The sequence below is a fragment of the Beta vulgaris genome, chromosome 2, assembly GCF_026745355.1.
Source record: "Beta vulgaris subsp. vulgaris cultivar EL10 chromosome 2, EL10.2, whole genome shotgun sequence".
NCBI lineage: Eukaryota > Viridiplantae > Streptophyta > Magnoliopsida > Caryophyllales > Amaranthaceae > Beta > Beta vulgaris.
In genome coordinates, this window is record NC_079203.1 from 9,538,493 (window position 1) to 9,554,509 (window position 16,017).

The window sequence follows — 16,017 nt, forward strand, 5'->3', positions numbered from 1 at the left end:
TTATTATCATTAATTATTATTATTAATTTATGATTATTAATATTATTTATTTATAACTATCATTTAAAAATATCCAACATACGATTATTATTATTATTCATTATTATTACTTATCATTATAATTATTATCTAATATTCATATTATTATTGTTTAAAATATTATTTATATATTTATTACATTCAATTTAATTCAATTTAATTTAATCCAATCCAATTCAATTCAATTCAATTCAATTCAATTCAGTTCAGTTCAGCTCAGTTTAACTCCAATCAGTTCAGTTCAGTTCAGCTCCAATAAATTCAGTTCAGTTCACTATTTTATGCCAAAGAGAACAGACCCTTAGTTTATTAGAGAAAAACTAAACCTTGAAAATCTTAAGCTTATAAACTCAATGAGAATATCAAAAACTGACCTTGATGAGCAAACTACCCAAAAGAATAAACAAAACATAAGATTTCTACACAAATTGAATATAGAGTAAGGGAGAATAAACATAAGAAATTAGAGATCAATAATATTTACAATCAAAACAAATCATAAAACAATTACATGAGCTTCAATATTATCTTCGTCATTTCACCATTCACTAGTCTGAATTTGACAACAAATCTCAATACTATCAACATCAAAGCTTAATAAGGAGTAACATAAAGATTATATTTAATGAAAAATATAAGTAAAGAAGACCCGTTACAATAAAAATTGACAAGAATAATCCAAACTATCACCATTCCGTTCAAAATAATCCCAACTACTATGGGTTATTCTAGAATAATCCAAACTATTGGGAGTACTATTTCAAAATAATCCAAACTTTTAATTATTCTATATATAATAGACCCAAAAGGGATCATTAAGAAAAATAAAAATTTGAATTATTTTGTAAAGGTACCTCAAATAGTTTGGATTATTCCAGAATAATCCAAAATTGAGATTATTTTGAGCGGAACGATCATAGTTGAGATTATTTCTGTCAATTTTTTCCATATATTTTTGGGTTTCAACTTTCAAGTTTGAGTAATAGAGAATGGACAAAGATAGAGAAATGTGCTAGGAAGATGAAGGAACTGAAAAAAAAAGGGCTAGTCATATATGATTCTTATTGGAAATGAATAAGTCTGATTTCTTTTTCCAAGAAAGAAGCAAGTTTATTATTATTTTTTTTTTAAATGTGACATCATCAGTATATTTAGGCGGGAATTAGATTAACCATAACATGCCATCCAAGATAGTTTTTGGGAGAAAAGATGAATAGTGTATTCTCTTTTAAAATATAGTAATAGATTTGGTATTTTGTTTTACTTTTGAGTTATTTATAGATGAAGGTTATATACAATGTATAATAATCAAATCACATAACACATGTTAAACATTTTGATTTGAGCATATCTCATCCAATTATTCAACCAAATTCTTTAATTGTATAATATTTAATTATCTATTACCTATTTCATAATTCCTATTTATGTTTCACAAAGGTAATTTATAAATTAAGAAGGATATTCCTACTAATAATTTCAAAAGCCCAACAATTGAATTTATAGGGATAATTTTATTTATAGTTACAAAGACTAACATTTAAATAGAAAGAATAAAGTAAATGATACTTAGATCACTTAGTAATTTTATTTATAGTTACTGACGTTGGCCACCTACATCGTTCATATTTATTTATTAAGCCTCGAAAAGTGAGGGAACAAGAGGATATAATATTAATGATTAAATTGAATTATGGTGTTATAACATTTGGTAAGTACGATTTAGTAAATTAATGCGACATATAATTTTAGCAACCATAATGCTGAAAAGAGAGTTTATCACTCATCACAATTTATTCAAGATTCATTCAAGTTGTGTTCCTTGTAATATATAAATTTTGTATATTCGGGCGTTATGATATTATTTCAGTTATAGTATAGTAGGATAACCTAGAGACATTGTTATTTGTTACCGCTAAAAACAATCTAGAGCATTTATTCATTTACTTTCTTAGAATTCAGTTCAATTCATTTTATTTTAAATCAGTTTCAATTAATTTTAGTTCATTTAAAATCAGTTTGGTTTAGTTTAAAGCAATTTTTGAAGCATTTAGATTCAGTTCAGTTTGTGTTTGATTCGTGTCTCGATTCAGTTTCAGTTAAGTTATGTAATAGTTAACTTTAAACAGTTGGCTTTTGAATATTGCATTTTTTTCTGTTTAGTTTATTCATTTCAGTTGGCTATCAATTTGTAATTTACCCATCAGTTTTTAACCAAACTGCAAACTTACTTCCATATATGAAATAGGAAGCAATATTATTGGAGCCAATGATCCTTGCCTCATTGATATACCAATTTGGCAACTTAGTTGTTAATCAACACACTAAATGCATATGTAAAACTTAAAAGTTCTATGGAATGGTACAAAAACCTAAGAGCTTGTTTGGTTAATCTTTAAAGAGAACGTATTGTGTCGGACTCGTCTGACACAACACTCTCATCGGACGAGTAACGCAACGCGCGCGACTTATTAAAGACCGAAAAAATAAAAAAAACACTTTCATCCCCTTCATCCGCTTCATCCGCCATTGTTCAAGAACAAAAACAACCGAAACATATCCAACAGATCCACTTTCTCACTGCAAATCTAGTTCCACTACTGAAATCTAGTTCGTTACAAATTGAACAAGAATGTCAACCGAAGATTCGAATTCACAAATCGCAAGTTCGTTACAAATTGATCTGAGCAATGAGAATACTCACAGAGATCTCACATTACAAATTGAACTAAACAATGAAAACCGTAACACAGATATCACATCAGAAAAAAAAAGAAAGAAATTACATGAAGAATCAGCTGGAATACAAGACAAAGCAACAGGTGTATGTCTAAAATTAATTTTCAATTGCATTTACTCATTTTCAGTTAGAATTTTGATTGTATCAGTTAGTATGTATAAAATTAGCATTTACATTGCAACAAAAGTCTATTTTTCACTCATTAACTTCTTTTTCAGTTAGACTTATTTAGTTTTCAGTTAGACTTATTAAGTGTTCAGTTAGAGTAATTTAGTTTTCAGTTAATATAGTTTTCAGTTAACTTATTTAGTTTTCAGTTAGACTTATTAAGTGTTCAGTTAGAGTACTTTAGTTTTCAGTTATATAACTTTTCAGTTAGACTTATTTACTTTCAGTTAGACTTATTTAGTTTCAGTTAGACTTATTAAGTGTTCAGTTAGAGTAATTTAGTTTTCAGTTGACTTATTAACTCTTCAGTTAGACTTATTTACGCTTCAGTTAGACTTATTTACTCTTCGTTAGACTTATTTACTCTTCAGTTAGACTGATTCAGTTAGACTATTAAGTGTTCAGTTAGTAATTTAGTTTTCAGTTAGACTTATTAACTCTTCAGTTAGACTATTTACACTTCAGTTAGACTTATTTTCTTTTCAGTTAGACTTATTTACTCTTCAGTTAGACTGATTCAGTTAGACTAATTTCGTTTTCAGTTAGACTAATTTAGTTTTCAGTTAGACTTATTTAGTTTTCAGTTAGACTTATTAACTCTTTCAGTTAGACTTATTTGCTCTTCAGTTAGATAATTCAGTTAGACTAATTTAGTTTTCAGTTAGACTGATTCAGTTTTCAGTTAGACTTATTTAGTTTTCAGTTAGACTTATTTTCTTTTCAGTTGGTCCTTAATTTATTTCATTTAGTATAATTATTCTTTCATTTGATACTATTACAATCATTTCAGCTACACTTGTTTAGTTTTCAGTTAGTGCTTTTGTTCTTTAATTAGTGTCCTTATTTTTTGCAATGAACTCAACAGCTGAACATGAATATCTCAAGTACATCAATGACGAAAATATCAGTAGCAGTTTAATAGGGAGACATGTTACAGATCACAAAGATGGTTACAACTTGTATCAAGCACACTCAAGAGCATTAGGATTTAGTATTAGGAAACAAACTCTAAGGAGGAGGAGAATTGATAATTCAATATACGAATTCTACTTGGTTTGCTCAAAGGAAGGAGGCTCAAAATCAACAAACAAAATAACAGAACCAAAAGAAAAAGACACACAACAAGAAAAACCTGTTCAGATACCAGATGTTGAGCAGCCAACCAAGAAAGAAAGGAAAGAGTAGTCAATGAAACAAGAACAGCATGCAAAGCCATGGTCAGATTTAAGCAAGAAAAACCTGGTAAGACTTTGTTGTAGTAGCTCATGAGTTGCAGCACAACCATGAGTTGGTAATACAACAAGAAATACATCATCTGAAATCAGAAAGGAAGATAACTGAACAAAAAGGACAACTAATACAAACAATGGTTGAATCTGGCATAAAGCCAATGCATGCATACAACTTTTTGTGTCATGAGGCTGGATCAGAAGAAGTAGTGGGCCACACAAAAAGGGACCATCTAAACTATATCACACAGTACAGAACAAGATTGGTTGAAGGAAAGGATATGCAGAGGTGTTGGACTTACTTCAGCAAAGAGCGATGATGATCCTGCATTCTTCTACAGGCTGAAATTTGGGGAACATAACAACATTGTCAGCTACTTTTGGCGAGATTCAATTATTGGAGGACTTCAAAGCATATGGAGATGTTATGATATTTGACACAACATATAGGACAAACAAATATGGACTGATATGTGCACCATTTGTTGGCATAAATTGCCATTGGAAAACAACAATGTTTGCATGTGCTTTCATAACTAATGAAAAGGAAGAGAGCTTTGAATGGCTACTAGAAACATTCAAGAGAGCAATGTGCCAACAAGAGCCAAAGACAATTTTCACTGATCAAGATAAGGCAATGGGCAATGCAATTGAAAAGGTATTTTTCAGTTAGAATTATTTAGTTTTCAGTTAGAATTATTTAGTCTTCAGTTTGAGTTAATTATTATTAGTTAGACTTATTTATAATTCAGTTAGACCTATTTAGTTTTCATTTAGACTCATTAATTTTTCAGTTAGCCTTATTTACTTTTTAGTTAGACTAATTTACTTCTCAGTTAGACTAATTTACTTTTCAGTTAGACTCATTGAGTTTTCAGTTAGACTATTTAGTTTTAGTTAGACTCATTTAGTTGTCAGTTAGACTCATTGAGTTTTCAGTTAGACTTATTTAGTTTTCAGTTAGACTCATTGAGTTTTCAGTTAGACTCATTGAGTTTTCAGTTAGACTTATTTAGTTTTCAGTTAGACTCATTTATTTCCACTATTTCAGTTAGACTTCTTTCTTTTTCGTTAGACTTATTGATTATTCAGGTAGACTTAGTTAATTTTCAGTTAGACTTATTTAGTTGTCATTACACTTATTTACTTTTCAGTTAGACAAATTTACTTTTCAGTTAGACTTATTTAGTTTTCAGTTAGACTCATTTAGTTTTCATTTGGGCTTCATATTACTTCTTTTTGTCTAATGAAATTTTCAGTTAGCATTTACACTGTTTTCAGTTAGACTTCTTAATTTTCAGTTGGTCTTCATATTATTTCTTTACCTTTTCAATTAGATTCACAAGCATTCAAATGAAAGTGATTTCTAGCATAATATGTACTATCTTAAAACAGGTTTTCCCAATACAAGACATAGGCTTTGCCTTTGGCATATAGAGAAGAACTTTGTAAGCCACTTCGGATCCCTCAAGACCAATGAAGACTTCAAGAACATGTTCAAGAACTGTTTGATGGGGTGTCAAAATGAATCAGGCTTTGAAGAATTGTGGGCGAAAATGATGGAATTGTATGGACACGAGAAAAAGAATGGTTCGAGCAAGTATATGATCAGAGACACAAGTGGTGCACCGCATTAAACAGGGATATGTTTTCAGCTGGAATCTTATCATCACAAAGAAGTGAAGTCACAAATAAGGCAATATCATTCAATGCAAAAGCAACAACAAACCTGTTTGAATTCTATCATATATTTGAGCAAACAGTGAAAAGATGGAGAAGCAATGAAACTAGTGACAACTTCCGGAACAGAACTGAACGTCCCAAAGCCGTCAAATCCAAATCAAAGCTTCTGAAACATGCAGCTGATGTATACACACTAGCACTTATAATGACTTTGAAACAGAGTATGAGTGGGCAATGGCATCATTTTTACGAGCATTTGCAACAGAAAACTCACAGCTGAAGTTGTTTGAAGTCTCACCAGAAGAAGATTTCAGCAATTCACATACAGTAGCATACGATGAGGCACAACAGAATTAGTGTGCTCATGTCAATGCTTCACAGAGACGGGGATGCTTTGCTTTCACATAATAAGGGTCATGCACATGTTCAGCATATTTCAAATACCACAACAATATATCCTTAAGAGATGGACAAGACTTGCAAAGTCAGCAGTATGGGAGAATGTTCAAGGTTAGTGAAATAAATCAATATGACTAACTGACAAATGAAAGCAACTAACTGAAAAACTGAAGACTCCAACTGAAACAATTAACTGATCACCTGAAAGATTTAATTAGTGAACTGAAAAAAAAAGGCTCCAGCTGAAACATTACTATAACTAACTGATAATTAATGTTACTACCAGAACATTAATTGGGGGTTTTTTTGTGTGTGGGAGGGGGATATTAGTGTGGGGGGTTTTGGGGGTGTGGGGTTTAACACTTAACTAACTGAAACAATTAACACACCACCTGAAAGAATTTATAAGCTATCTGAAAATTTAGTTAGTCAAATGAACTAATTGACTAAGAAACATTTATTAAAGCAGACAAGGACCAAAGCCAAAATGCACGATTGTGGACACCATGGAGACATGCAATAACCAAGAATTTCTACAACCTAGTGTCAATATGTCAATCAAATGAGGATGCAAGAACATTATGTGACAAGTCGTTGAAGGAATTATACAAATCAGTGAAAGAAGTTTTCAAGACGATCAACAAAAACAACAAGAAATCGAAGATGAAGAACTACGAAGACAAACAGTTGAAAATCCTGAGGTGATAAAGACAAAAGGAAGACCCCAAAGGGAAACAAGAGAGTAAAAGGACATTTTGAGAAGCGTAAAATGAAGACAAGGCATCCGAACGAATATGGAACAAAAACCCCAAATGTACCTCAAGTTGAATAGTGTTCAAATAATATTAGTTTTCAATTGTATTCCATCAGTAATTGTATTGAAATTTACACTTGTTTATTTCTAAGCTACTCGAAATTCAGTAATATTAGTATTTATTGTCCTTCAGTTAGACTTGTTTATTTTTCAGCTAGTGTTTCTAGTGCTTCATTAGACGTGTTTACTTTTCAGCTTATATTAATTGAGTTTCAGTTAGACTTGTGTATTTTTCAGCTAGTGTTAATTCTGCTTCAGTTAGACTTATTTATTTCTCAGCTATCTTTATACTGCTTCAGTTAGACTTGTGTTTTTTTCAGCTAGTCTTAATTATGCTTCAGTTAGAATCTATTTATTTTTCAGCTTGTATTAATTTGCTTCATTAGACTTGTGTATTTTTCTGCTTCAGTTAGACTTATTTGATTTTCACTCTATTAATTACGCTTCAGTTAGACTTGTGTATTTTCAGCTAGTGTTAATTTCCTTCAGTCAGACTTATTTATTTTTCAGCTAGTATTAATTGTGCTTCAGCTAGACTTCTTTATTTTTCAGCTAGTGTTTATAGAGCTTCAGTTAGACTTGTTTATTTTTCAGTTAGACTTATAACTCTTCAGTTAGACTTGTTTGTTTTTCAGCTACTATTTACAGTGTTCAAGTTAGACTTAAAATTTATATTTACAAATATATGTCATACACTTATTATTATGAGTTAGATTTTTCATTTTTCAGTTGGTATTTGTATTTTTCCAATTAATTTTCAAACAACTTCATTTACACAAATGTATTCCATTCAAAGTAAGTGTAAATGTACAATTCATTAAAGAACACAGATATAAAATGTAAAATGAGTTCTGTGCTATTTCTACTGTACATTGCAAAATTAATGGTGTGCTTATTTCTACTGTACATTATAATAATAATAAAAAAAGTTTGGCACCTAAGAATAATGAAATTTCAACAGTTGCTCTATTTTCACTTTGTCTCCAAAATTATTATTCAACACATCTTCTACTTTCGCCTCATGATCCCTCCTTCGCCGTAAAATGTGTGCTTCTTTTCTATTCGTCTTCTTTGATCGATTAAATGCTAATTTATCTAGAACAACCTCTTTATCCTTCCTTATCTTCTGTCTTGCCATCAGTTCAGGTTTCTTTGCAGACCAAACATAACAGTCATGCTTCACTTTCTCTCTCAGTTTGTTTAAAGGATGGTCCACAAGACGAAGAGCAAGCCTACACCGCTCAAGGTTTTTGGTGGCTGCCTAAAAAATAAAAAAATCAAAACTATTAAAAAAGTTCAAAAATGTAACAATTACAAAATAAAACTAACTGAAAATAAACAACAACATCAACTAGTCTTTATAGTGCTTCATTGTTTTTCAGGTAGTCCTTATAATGCTTTCAGCTAGTAATGATTGTGTTTCAGTTAGACTTGATTGTTTTTCAGCTAGTATTTATTGTGTTTCAGTTAGACTTGTTTATTTCTAAGCTAGTCTTTACAGTGCTTCAGTTAGACTTCATTATTTCTCAGCTAGTCTTTATAGTGCTTCAGTTAGACATCTTTGTTTTTCAGCTAGTCTTTCAAGTCCTTCACTAACTGGCTATCATACCTTTTTCTATTAAAAAACTTTCAAAAACAGAAATGTAACAAGCAAAATACTCCCTAAAAACAATAAAGTAATCATACCCTTTTCAGGTCAACAAGTGCACCATGGTTAGTATTTTGACCGTCATACAGCTCCATGGTTTTGATTGCATAGACACCACAATCAAAATTGTTGTCCTTGCTTCTCCAAGGGAAGTAAAGAGTTGATGTTTGCCAATGGTGGAGACGATCAAAATCACGACATCTCATAGTCTCTTGCATAAAAGAATCAAAAGCACGACACTGCATTTGAAGATCAAAAAGTAAACAACAATTAAAAAACAAGTAATAAAATGGAACAAAAAAAAAATACAAATGCTCATAAAAAGGTACGTACAAAGTATGTAAGACCGTTAAATTCCTCATGCTTATATCTATCAATGTCCTTCATGTCTGTACGATTGTCAATATTTTCAATCCTTTTTTGCTTTCTTGTTCAGCACCAAGACAGTATAATGATCATCCTTGTGAACAGGAACAAAAATCTGGAAGATAAACATAAGATGCAAAAGCAATAAGTCTACCTGACAGAGAACAAAAAACAAAATGAAATACTAAAAACAATAGCTGAACTAAAACATACACTAACTGAAAACATAAACTAGGACTAACTGACAAGTAACATACACTAACTGAAAGAGAAAGATACACTAACTGAACAAACAAACACTAAATAAAACATAAAATAATACTAAGTGAAATCAAAACAAATAAAAAAATGGTTAACAATAATACAACTAACCAGTTCAGCTTCTCGAATATCATTCCCTGGAAATGATTTCACCCATGAAGAAATAGCTTCCTTACATTTCTTGTTGAATAAATCATCATCTTTTGTAATAAGCTTTTTCTTTTTTCTTCCCATTCCTTCAACTTCTGATCATACTGACTAGTGCCCTCCAGCTTCTTCAAAATAATCTCATTTTCAGCAATCTCACTCTCAAACTGAACCTTTTTTACCTTCTCAGCACACAACCAATTGATATAGTTCTACAACAAAAGAAAATAGATATTATGACAAACTGAAAGACAGAAGATAACCAACTGAAAAAATAAATTTAGTTTTCAGTTAGACTTTTTAAAATGTCAGTTAGATTTATTTACTTTTCAGTTAGACTTATTTAGTTTTCAGTTAGACTCATTAAGTTTTCAGTTAGACTCATTAAGTTTTCAGTTAGACTCATTAAGTTCTCAGTGAGACTCATTAAGTTTTCAGTTAGACTTATTTACTTCTCAGTTAGACTAATTTACTTTTCAGTTAGACTCATTTAGTTTTCAGTTAGACTTATTTAGTTTTCAGTTAGACTCATTAAGTTGTCATTTTAAGTTAGACTCATTAAGTTTTCAGTTAGACTCATTAAGTTTTCAGTTAGACTCATTAAGTTTTCAGTTAGACTTATTTACTTCTCAGTTAGAGTAATTTCTTTTCAGTTAGACTCATTTTAGTTTTCAGTTAGACTTCTTATTTTTTCATTTACACTTATTTATTATTCTAAATTACAGCTAGACTTATTAAGTTTTCAGTTAGACTTATTTAGTTGTCAGTTACACTTATTTACTTTTTATTAGACTGAAAACATAATATGACCAACTGAAAAACATAACATGACAAACTGAAAAACAGAAGATGACCAACTGACAAAATACTATGACCAAATGAAAACAAACATATAAAACTAAGCAATAACAACACTTACAAAAGGCATAATATTAAACCAGAATCTCCTTGTTGCAGAAGGTGATTCCTCTTCTTGCCTATTGAACATGAAGGCGCATCCGTCAATAACTCCACTTGTCAGCCAACCTTGACGAGGCATGCTAATTAAGTCGAATTTGTACAACTGAACCGCATAGTTGCTATGAGGATTATCAAAATCCACAATGAGATCACTTGTTAGTTCACTTTGCATAATGTCATTTTTCATCTTCACTTCTCAGAATCTGTATCCAATGACATATATGCAACATCTTCATACTCATTGTAAAATAGATAATCAACCAGCAACCTCTGGTCAGGAGACAGATCACTCAAATATCTATTATAATGCTGCAAACTTCGACACAATATTATGCCATGGTTGTTGACAGGAACAACATGCAATCCAGGGGTAGAAGATGAAACAACACCAGCTTCCTTCTCATCCTCTTCTTTTTTAGCCTTGTCAGAGATGAATCAACTCCTATGATCAGCAATCCTATCAATCAGGTCCTCCAAACCTTCATCGTCATAATCATCACCTGGTTCCTTAACTCTCACAACTTTCCCAACTTTCTCTGAAGTAGGGTCATAGTCCCACCCCTTCAATAATTCAGGTGTTGAAGGGATTTCTGACTTTGATTGTTTCTGAGGTTTGTAGGATTTGTATGATGATTGATCAGAATAAGAGCCATCACCCTGCATTCAATTAAAATATCAAAAAAAATGACAGATATACTAACTGAAAGATAAACATACACTAACTGAAAATAGAAACAGATACTAACTGACAAGAAACATAAACCAAATGAAAATAAACTATTACTAACTGACAAGAAAGATACACTAACTGAAACATAAAATAATACTAACTGACAAGAAACAAACACTAACTGACATGAAACTTACACTAACTCAAACATAAACTAATACTAACTGACACAAACATACACTAACTGAAATAAAAGATATACTAAATGACAAGAAACATACCTAACTGAAACAGAAAAATAAACAAATTAAAACAGAAACTAAAACTATACTTACTCGAGGATATTTTACATTTACTGGAGTGATGATTGGAATTGAACTTCCAACACCCTCACCACTCTCTGCACTGTCTGCAAGATCCTCAACAACAGGACTAGGAGTTAATAGTTGGAATGAAGGGCCATCGAAATCAGCAATGTTTTCCCTTTTAGCAGAAGAATCAACTCTCCAAGACTTTCTGCTATATACATTCTCAACAGCTTCAACAACAGGAGGAGGAGGAGGAGTTGGAGTACGAAGATCAACAATATCAATACCAGCAGCGGTGCGAGTAGGGACGTGTGTAGAAATCTTACACTTATCCTTATCCTTAGCCCCTTTAACTTGATCATCATCAGCATTCCTCCTCTTCGTATCATCTTCCTTTGGTTGTTCTTTCTCAACATCTTAATTCAAAAACAAAAAACAATAAAAATAAATATAAAAGTTCCATTTGATATTTATATGATATTCAGTTGGTATTAATACTATTTCAGTTAGAGTATCAAATTTTCAGTTGGTCTGAATATTCTTTCAGTTTGACTTGTTTATTGTTCAGTAGTCTTTATAGTGCTTCAGTTAGACTTGTTTTTTTTTCAGCTAGTCTTTATAATACTTCAGTTAGCCCTATTTATTTTTCAGTTCGTTTTCATATTGTTACAAACTAAAACAGTATTTCAGTTGCTATTTATAAGATATTATTTCCTTTAGAGCATCACATTTTTCAGTTGGTCTTTGAATTCTTTCAATTAGTTATAAAATGAAAGAAACTTACTTCCTCCTTTCTCTCCATCTCATGAACCCAGCATCCAACTCTTTATTTCCTCCTTCTCTTTATCTCCTTGAAGACCACCATCATCATCAGCATTGCCATCTTCTTATTATATCTTCCTTTGGTTCTTTCTCATTATCTTCATTCAAAAACAAAAACAATAAAAAAAAATAAATACACAATAACTGAAAACACAAAATCAAAATGAATAATTCATTGACAAACTAAAACAATTTTTCCACCAGATTAAATAAAAACAAATACCAAAAGTTTCATTTGGTTTTATATGATATTCAGCTAGTATTAATATTATTTCAGTTAGAATATCAGACTTTTCAGTTGGTCTTTTTATTCTTTCAGTTAGCATTTAACTTTTTCATTTAAGCAAACTGAAACAATACAATAAGAAGAACTTACTTCCACCTTCCTCTCCATCTCCATGAAGACCAGCATCCTTATCTCCTCCTTTGTCTTCATCTCCTTGAAGACCAGATCACCATTATCATCAGCATCATCATCCTTTGTCTCATTATAATTCTGGTGATCCTTATCATCACCATCATCATCATCATCATCTTTATGCTGATCATCATCAGCATTCCTCTTCTTCTCATCCTCCTCTCCTTCTTTTTCATCATCTTCATTCAAAACATAAAAAAACAACTAAATACACATAAACTGAAACAATGTTTCCAACAGATGAAGAAAAAAAAAAGATAAACTGAAAACATCCAGCAATCAAATGAAAACTTAAGTGAAGTGAAAAAATTCATTTAGTATTCATCTCATTTTCAGCTGGTGTTCATATTATTTCAGTTAGACTGTCAAAGTTTTCAGTTGGTCTTTTTATTCTTTCAGTTAGAGTCTCAAAGTTAGCTATTTCACTTCTTCAGTTAAACATTTCTTTCAGTTAGAGTCTAAAATTTTTATTCCATCCAGATTACAAAACTACAACATGAAAATAATATAATGAAAGGAACTTACTTCCTTCTTTCTCTTCAACTCCATGAACACCAGAATCCAAATCAGGAACATTTTCATTTCTTCCAAACTCCAATTCAACAGGCCGCTTCACCAATAGTGAAATTGTAGGATCAACTTTGTTTGCACTGTCTTTCGCTTCCAAATGACGCTTGCATATGTCGTCAATTTGACTCAGAAAATCTGGGTTAAATACTTCACTATCATCCAGAGAAATACTGTCTTGAGACAGCTTCTCGCCTTCCTCCCGAATATTCTGGGCAATCTCCAAATTCACTTGACAGAATGCAAGCGCATTCCTCTTACCCTTGTGCATGTTCTTCACATATTCCTTCAATTAAAAGAGCAAAATAAAAATAAACAAACAAATCAATATGATGATGACACAGAAACAACATAAACAAAAATATAAGGACCATCTGAAAGAATCAAACTATCAAATGAAAACTTAAATGAAATATAATAAACTTATTTAGTTTTCAGTTACACTAATTTAGTTTCCAGATAGACTTATTTAGTTTTCAGTTAGACTTATTTAGTTTTCAGTTAGACTTATGTACTCTTCAGTTAGACTTATGTACTCTTCAGTTAGACTTTTTTAGAGTTTTCAGTTAGACTTATGTACTCTTCAGTTAGACTTCTTTAATTTTCAGTTAGACTTATTTAGTTTTCAGCTAGACTTATTTACTTCTAAGTTAGACTTATTATAGTTTTCAGTTAGACTAATATAATTTTCAGTTAGACTTATTTACTCTTCAGTTACATAGTTTCAGTTAGACTTCTTTATTTCTAAGTTACACTTCTTTACTTTTCAGTTAGACTTATTTGCTCTTCAGCTAGAACTGACATTATTTCAGTTAGAGGTTAACAGTCTTCACTTAGAGTTCAAGAGTAAAAAAAATAAAAACATAAGATAAATGAAACTCACAGGAACATCAAGAGCATCTATTTCCTCATCAGTCATCAAACTATGAGGAAGATCCATAATAAGCTGCCTAGTTGAAGGTGATGGACCCTCAACCACCTTAATTATAGGAGAACCAGACTTCCTACTAGCAACACTAACACTGGGAGTTTTAAACTCAACCTTCTGTTTTTCACGCTTCACCGGCAGAATAAAATCCATGTTGATCTCAAACTGCTTCACAACATCACTCAAATCCTTCTCTTCCGGCAATAACTGATAAATGGCTTACTACATTTGAATAATCCAGATTACGACACTTGAAGTTGTGAATAACAGCAAGAGTCAAAGCGCTAACGCATCCCCGAAGCTTGAATGATACTTTCTTCTGTCCAAGCTCATTCTTCTTCTCATAATAGACTGATGACAGTCCAAAACAGCAGCACAAAGACTTCTCAATATATATCCACACCAGTCATAACTTGAAATTGTAGATGCATCTTCTAAACTCTTGGCACATTTCAGCACAGGCCCTAAATCAGCTATAGGACATAGAAGCTTGGACAACGAAAAGATAACAAATAACTTCTTGAAATCATCCCCGGATTGATATTTCTTAAACAAATCATCCCAATTTTTTCTACCAATATATACCTTCTTGGGATCAGAAATACCAAGAAACCTATGCCAATCCTTCCTGGCACTTCCAGCCTCTATCTGACTACCTTTCCTCCTAAAGGCGTCATCATCTATAACCTCTACTGGTCTATCTGACACAGGTAACCCCAAAACATCACTAATGGTAAACTTATTAAAAATCAGTTTACCATTCTTTGTTGAAAACATCATTCCAGATGCATTGTAATTCAACAACACCTCCAAATTCAGATTAGGACAAAACTTCTTTATCCTAATATCTAAGAGACTCCCAAACCCAATATCCCTAATGTCTCTTTTTTGCTCATCACTCAAATTACTAACCACTTCATTTAAATGGGAATAGTCTGACAATACTTGTAGACTAATTGACTTTATTTCTTGCTCAGTGAAATTCCTAACAAAAGTGAACAAAAATAACTTTAAAACATAAAAAAAACACAATCATATAATATAAAAGGAGAATAATGAAAAAAACATACGATCTATCAAATGTGTCATTCTGTTGATCGGGATTAGATCTTGAAAATGAAAACTTGATTGGTGATAAATCAGATTTACCTTTCTTCTTAGACAATGATTTATCACATCTGAAAGAAAGAAAGTTTAATCAAACAATAAAACTAACTGAAAAAAAAACAGCATCAACTGAAAAAATACAAAGATCAACTAAAAGAATACAAAGTTCAACTGAAAGAATACCAACATCAACTAAAAGCAGACCACCATCAACTGAAACAATAGCCTTGATTATTAATTGTGCTTCAGTTAGACTTCTTTGTGTTTCAGGTAGTCTATATAGTGCTTCAGTTAGACTTGTTTGCATTTCAGCTTATATTAATTGTGCTTCAGTTAGACTAGTTTATTTTTCAGTTAGTCTTTACAGTCCTTCAAAGTAACTTCTTTATTTTTCAGCTAGTATTTGTTGTGCTTCAAGTAGCCTTGTTTATTTTTCAGCTAGTCTACATAGTGCTTCAGTTAGACTTGTTTGTTTTTCAGATAGTCTATATAGTGCTTCAGTTAGACTTGTTTATTTTTCAGCTAGTCTATATAGTGCTTCAGTTAGACTTGTTTTTTTCAGATAGTCTATATAGTGCTTCAGTTAGACTTGTTTGTTTCTCAGCTAGTCTCTACAGTCATTCAAAGTAACTTCTTTATTGTGCTTCACTTAAACTTGTTTGTTTATCAGCTAGTCCTTATTATTTCATTTAGTATAATTATTCTTTCATTTCATTCTATTCCAATTACACTTAAAATTTTCA

The 16,017-nt window shown here is 31.3% G+C and overlaps 1 protein-coding gene across 1 annotated transcript; it reads right to left on the minus strand.

Annotated features, from left to right (window-relative positions):
- Positions 1–7,981: 7,981 nt before the first annotated feature.
- On the minus strand, positions 7,982–10,627 carry LOC130590561 (uncharacterized). The gene is made up of 4 exons (XM_057393073.1): positions 10,414–10,627; positions 9,459–9,706; positions 8,759–9,201; positions 7,982–8,333 (listed from the first exon to the last, which is right to left on the minus strand). Exons 3-4 carry the CDS (start codon positions 9,080–9,082, stop codon positions 8,010–8,012), a joined length of 648 nt encoding a protein of 215 aa, XP_057249056.1. The 5' UTR covers positions 9,083–9,201; positions 9,459–9,706; positions 10,414–10,627; the 3' UTR covers positions 7,982–8,009.
- Positions 10,628–16,017: the final 5,390 nt, after the last annotated feature.